Here is a 5,949-nt window from a genome sequence, read left to right on the forward strand (position 1 = left end):
ATTATTGGAATCAATTGGAGATAATTATTTCTAATGATTGTAATCATAGTACACAATTCTATAATACAAATAAATGTAGCACATATACATATATGTTTTGAATTCCAAAGAAATCACTTGAAATTTATTTCATTTTATTTTGTTTTTTCAAGGGTCTAAAGACCGGTTTCACACTACTGGTTTCGATAAGTCGTCTGTTTGTTGTTAATATTCGATGACGAAAGAAATAGATTCCATTGGATAAAAAGACTGTGCCGTCCATTGATTATTTGGAAATAGGTCGTGTTTAAACACCGTTACCGGTCATCCATTGAATAATTTAGCACATACATAACGTCCGCTTTATATCAGACGTTCTTCTCACATTCGATAAAGCTGATAAGCGTGTATACTATGTAAATTAGACACAGAACAACCAAAAAATATCAGATTAAACTCTGTCAACAAAGTGACGCACACAAGATGGTCATGCGTCCGAATATTTTATAAAGAGGAGATCGAAAATGTGTAAAGTGGGAGAGAAATTGCAGTGTGATTCAAACCGATATGTTTCTTCTTTGGATTTAGTTACCGGTGATAAGCGGTCAGTAGCGGTGTGTTTTTTCTGTCGAAGTATTTTGAATAAAGTGATCAATTGAAACAGAATGAAAGAAATGTTGTTATTTTGCATTCTAGTTCTATGCGTGGAAGCTTCTCTTGCTGGAACAATTTCAGGTAAACCGAAAAACTTTAAAACTTTTTACTCTTTTTATTTGAGTTGAAATTAAATGCAAATTCGATTGATTTTCAGAATTCCGGCCAAAGACTTAGTAAGTAAATGAATAACAGGTGATGAGTATTCAGTTGAATTAGCAAAAAAAAAACCAGTCACACTGTGTTTTACAATTCTTTGTACAGTTTGTTTCGTGATTTCATTACTGATTCACTAAAGTCAATGGACTTTATCAAGAAGCGTGAATAAATATTCGAATCAGGTGATTTTAAAATGTTGAATTTCATTTGCGGATTCTCTGTGAGCTAGTGCATATATTCTAGTGAGTGAATTTACTCATAAGAATGGTATTTGATACTCATCATCAACACAATGATGAACAATTCGGGAATTGAGTGATTGTTATCAGTGTTCATGACCTGATTTCAAATATGTTCATTTTGAAATCGAAAGTGAAATCGATTTTTCTACTTGCGCCACATGGAATGCGAAATTTGCAAAATGGAAAAAATGCAGAGATTTCGATAAAATTTTGACAAATATTTTTAGATTGTATTGTGCTGCGTTTGTCTTAGCACAAACAAATATACGTAGTGCCGTATATGTTTGAGATTATAAAATCATGTTAAAAGTGAACTAAAAAATGAAAATGAAATAAATCGAAATTTTTCTCTACATTGAAATAATTTTATGAACTCATATGAACAAAACATGATTTTACAAGTAAATGGGTCGCATTGGGAACTTCATTTATAGCAAAAACGATCTTTTTTTTAATCTTCTAAATTTAAAATATGATATCGACATTTTGAACATATTCCTCTATCCCCATAGATTCTGACACCAAAAAGAACGAGGAGAACGGTTGCATTCTTGACAACTTTGACATTTTGATGTACACACACATTTAAAAACGTATGGCGGATTGAAAAACGTCAGCAATGAACTAAACTATCACTTGGTGTAGCAAGTTCATTGAATGTGTGAACGGGTGGCAATATTCGATGACTTCAAAATCATATGAAAAACCACACAAGTGTTGACAGTGCAAACTCACGATTTTTTCGAAATATTTCTTTAGAAAACAAATCGTGGATGAAGCCTAGGCTTTGCAGAGCCCGAATATCAACAACAAAAGAAAATAAATATAATTCCCAAACAAATAATGTATATAAAATGTATGGCGTTTCCAATCTCACCACTGTTCACCACAATCAGTCAAGGCATTAATGTGAATGACGCATGACAAAGTGACTTTGAAAGCACACGTATATGAATTGTTGTCATGTTTACAGTCGGAAACGTCAATGCAAAATCTTCAGTATCCAGTTTCACTCTACTTTCAGGTAGGGTCAAACCAAAAATTCCTTTGGGGGTAAAAAAAAATCAATTCTATCTAGTGTAAAATCGGTTTTGGAAAAAAAATCAAGAGCAAAAAAAAGATCTTCACTTTTGAAAATCGATTCTATTTAGTGTGTGAAATGTTCTCTCGAACGAAAGTGAGGAGCAAAAAAAAGGTCCTCACTTTTTGAAAACGAAGTTCGCAAAATGACAATGGGTCCAAAAAAATTCGTTGGGGGTCAAATTTTGACAGCAGGAGTCAAGATCAACAAGATCAGACTATGTCAGAATCTATGTCTATCCCATATGGCAATGACAAACGAGATTATTTAAAGCGTAGCGAGAGATAGTTAGAACAAGTCAAAACATAGTACATCGCATCAACCATGAACATTCCTTTGTTTCTCTACGTTATGCTCCATCCTAATATTTAAATTCTAGACGCTTCGCTTTCATTTCCCCCTTCATCGTTGTCTTAGACCTTTCTGAATTCTAATATTTTGTGTTTTCATTCAAGCGATAGCAAGGAAGCTCAATTGCGTGCACTGATTGAGTCGAGTAAGATCATTTATATATCTTGAAAAGTAATATTAATTTCCAATTCATTAACCATATAATTATTCTCCTCAATTATTCAGATCAAACAGCTGACGTTACCAAACTCATCAAGGATGGTGTCAATGTGAATTTCAAGTATGAAGATGGCTCATATCCGATATTTGCTGCAGTATATTCTGGTAAATACTTGCAGGAATGTTCAAATCGACGCTTTCACTCTTTGTTGAATTAAACGATTTCCGTTTCTTCAATGAAATTAACTTTATAATACAGGTAACAGAGAAATTGTTGAATCTCTTGCTGATGACGGAGCCGAAGTTATAACTAAAGACACCAATCAACAGACACATCTCCAAACAATTTCCACTGCAAATCGAACTATATGATGAACAAAAAATTTATTGATTTAAATAAAATTTCAATTGATATTATGTTTTAGGTGATTTGGATATTGTGAAGTTGTTGATTGAAAATGGAGCGGAAGTCAATCGAAAAGATGGTTCTAATCGAACAGCACTTCACTATGCTGCCTTGGAAGGTAGTTGTCTAAATTATTGATTCAAATCACAAACAATTGTTTGACTTTGAGCCGTTTTAATTCATACCTAACGTTAATTTCTTTCATATTTCATTTGCAGCTAGACCAGATATCATAAATGTTCTCATTGAAAATGGGGCTACAGTCAAGAATAATCCAGCGTTGCTGCATTGGGCCGTTAAAGGAGGTTTTCTAGACATATTGAATATATTCATTTGATATTTTAGTTTTTCTCCTGTTTTCAAAATTCAGAATTGAGAATTTAGAATGCAACTGATTTGAAAGTCCTTGTCCATCGAATTCACATAATTTGTAATTCGTAGGTAGTGTATATGTTATCAAGCTGCTGATTGAAAAGGGAGCCAATGTCAACGATAACCAGGCATTACTGCATTATGCGATAAATACCGGTAAATTGCTCAAGGCTCAATTTTTTTTGTCACAATATTCAACGGACAAATCAAAGCACAAACTTTTAAAATCAAACTTTTGGTCCGAATTGGATTTTTTTTTTCGTTTCAGGTCATCCGGAAATCGTAAAAGTTCTGATTGAAAAAGGAGCAAATGTTAATGTTAAATGTCGTAATCAAATGACACCCCTAATTGTAGCAGTTATGAAAGGTAATCAATCAACTGGATTTGTTTCAAATTATCAAGCCAAAGTTCATCTTGTTTGTTTAAAGTCGAAACATTTCTAAAGCTCATTTTTTGACATTTTCACAAATGAAAAATTAAATTAAAAAAATGATATAAAATCGTTTGAATCCGTTTATTTGTAACTCAGGTGATATAGACAGTGTTAAACTGATTCTTGACCATGGAGTTGAGAAAATTGATGACACCGACAAAGAAAGACACACGGCACTTTTATACGCATCTTCGAGTGGTAGGTTTTACACCAATTTCACTTGGATTTTTGCCAATCTTTAAATGCGGTTCATACAAATGCATTCAAATGAAATTACAGGCAATAAAGAAATGTCGAAATTACTCATTCAAAATGGAGCCAACATGTTTGCTGCCGGATTGGCGCAATTCACATTCTACAAATGGGCCGAAGAGGACAGCTTTTTCTTGGAACATCTCAAAGAAGATATCATTGAAGTTAATGAAATGGAACAGAAGAAAAAAGCTGGAGCTACGTAATCAGGAGACCTGATATGAATTCCAATTAGGAATTCGGCGTACTAGACAAAATCAACAGTATATCTAAGTTAGCCTAACCCTAACCGAAGTTTGATTGTTCACAAATCTATTCATTATACTTATGTACATTATAATTATTTCACGATATGAAAAACACTTCTTTCATTCTTCATGCCGTTTAATACCCTAATTTTGTGAAATCTGGTTTCAATAACCTCCAAACACCCATGATTTTAATCTTAATGTTATCTAAAAATATTTGGCTTATTAAACATGACACTCAAAACATGGACTAAAGATTGATCAGATGAAAAACCTCTAGACGAGGTTAAAATGGAGTGACCCTTCTGTGCGTGGATTTACCACTCAAAATGACTGATATCATTTTGAGTGACGCTTTGACGCTGTATAATACATAATTGTGACAATATAAATGACGTTGCTGCGAAATATACTGGAATGTGGAAATGTCATAGTCATGTGTTCATATTTTTGACATTTGACATTTGACATTTGGACATAGAAGCAACGATTTGCAACCATTATCATTTCGTATTTATTTTTAGATGCTACAATACGATAGCAATGCTACAAGTAAATTAAAATGCAATATGTAGAGTACGTAAAGTACATCATTATAGCAAGTGTGAAACTACTTAATCTATTACTACATTTATATCACAGCGCCACACACATTGTCAACTAGAATAAAACCATTGTGACATTAGCTAGTAAGAACATTGAATAAAGACTTTCTTCTGTTTCCGACACTCAACTGAGATACATCACACAATAGATTTTTCGGAATTTTCATTTTATTTATTATTTTTGTATATATTTAAAATGATCCGTACCGAAAAAATAAACTAAATATGTTGTTACTAGCAGCGCCATCGGTTGGTCGGTGAAAGCGATGTAGCATTTAGTACAAATGTTATATATGTTAAAGTATTAAAAATAGGGGGAAACTCTTTCGATCGATTTGATGGCAATGAGTGCGGACATTGAGCAATTGTTATTTGAGTCAAGTACACTAGATTTTGCCAATTAAATCATGATTTTATCACGGAGGACGGTAGTCCGACAAGTGACGCTCCATGCACTGTGCATTTCAAGCCAAATATCAAAAATGCCAGTTTTTGCGTCACGAGTATATATACAGTAAGTATGCTATTTTCTCAGGACACTATTTGGGCCCCGGCATGTTATGTACCGTTGGAAAGGTCTTGGCCCAAATAGTCGGAAACACCATATCCCCCATGCCTAAAGTGTGGTCTAGGCAAAAATATAGCGGTTGGAAAATTTCGATAAATTTTCAAATCTACACCCATATCTTACGAAGGGGGTACCCAGGGGGTGATCTAAGGTGTCCAAGAGAAGCTCCTCCTCGCCACCTTTCCAACGCCGGTCTAAGTGCCCCGATTGGTCCAAAAACGAAAAAGTTATGGGCATTGGCAGTTTGATCTTGATTTTCTATGAAAGTATTGATTTGGATGTGCGTGTTCCCGTGTGTCCGTACCTTCTTCGGTTTCCGATGCGCATATGCCTTAGTTGTAGCTAGTGTCGGGGCACGTTGAAATCCGTCCTCAGATTGACATTTGCATTACAGAAGAGCTGGCTATGGCTTCACTAGCCTGCATGTATACGATTTTTA

General features: G+C 34.2%; 1 protein-coding gene across 1 annotated transcript; it reads left to right on the top strand.

The window, feature by feature from the left end:
- Positions 1-581: 581 nt before the first annotated feature.
- On the top strand, positions 582-4,885 carry LOC129571340 (putative ankyrin repeat protein RF_0381; the record flags this gene model as incomplete). Its single annotated transcript, XM_055451131.1, has 11 exons — positions 582-593; positions 676-714; positions 791-809; positions 2,571-2,611; positions 2,692-2,790; positions 3,051-3,149; positions 3,250-3,336; positions 3,473-3,559; positions 3,672-3,770; positions 3,934-4,035; positions 4,117-4,885. Coding segments are annotated over 11 exons (863 nt in total), but the record flags the coding sequence as incomplete, so codon positions are not given.
- Between the last annotated feature and the right edge of the window lie 1,064 nt (positions 4,886-5,949).

Source organism: Sitodiplosis mosellana, unplaced genomic scaffold (assembly GCF_009176505.1).
Source record: "Sitodiplosis mosellana isolate CC-2019 unplaced genomic scaffold, AAFC_SMos_1.0 Smas_scaffold_2045, whole genome shotgun sequence".
NCBI classification, from domain to species: domain Eukaryota; kingdom Metazoa; phylum Arthropoda; class Insecta; order Diptera; family Cecidomyiidae; genus Sitodiplosis; species Sitodiplosis mosellana.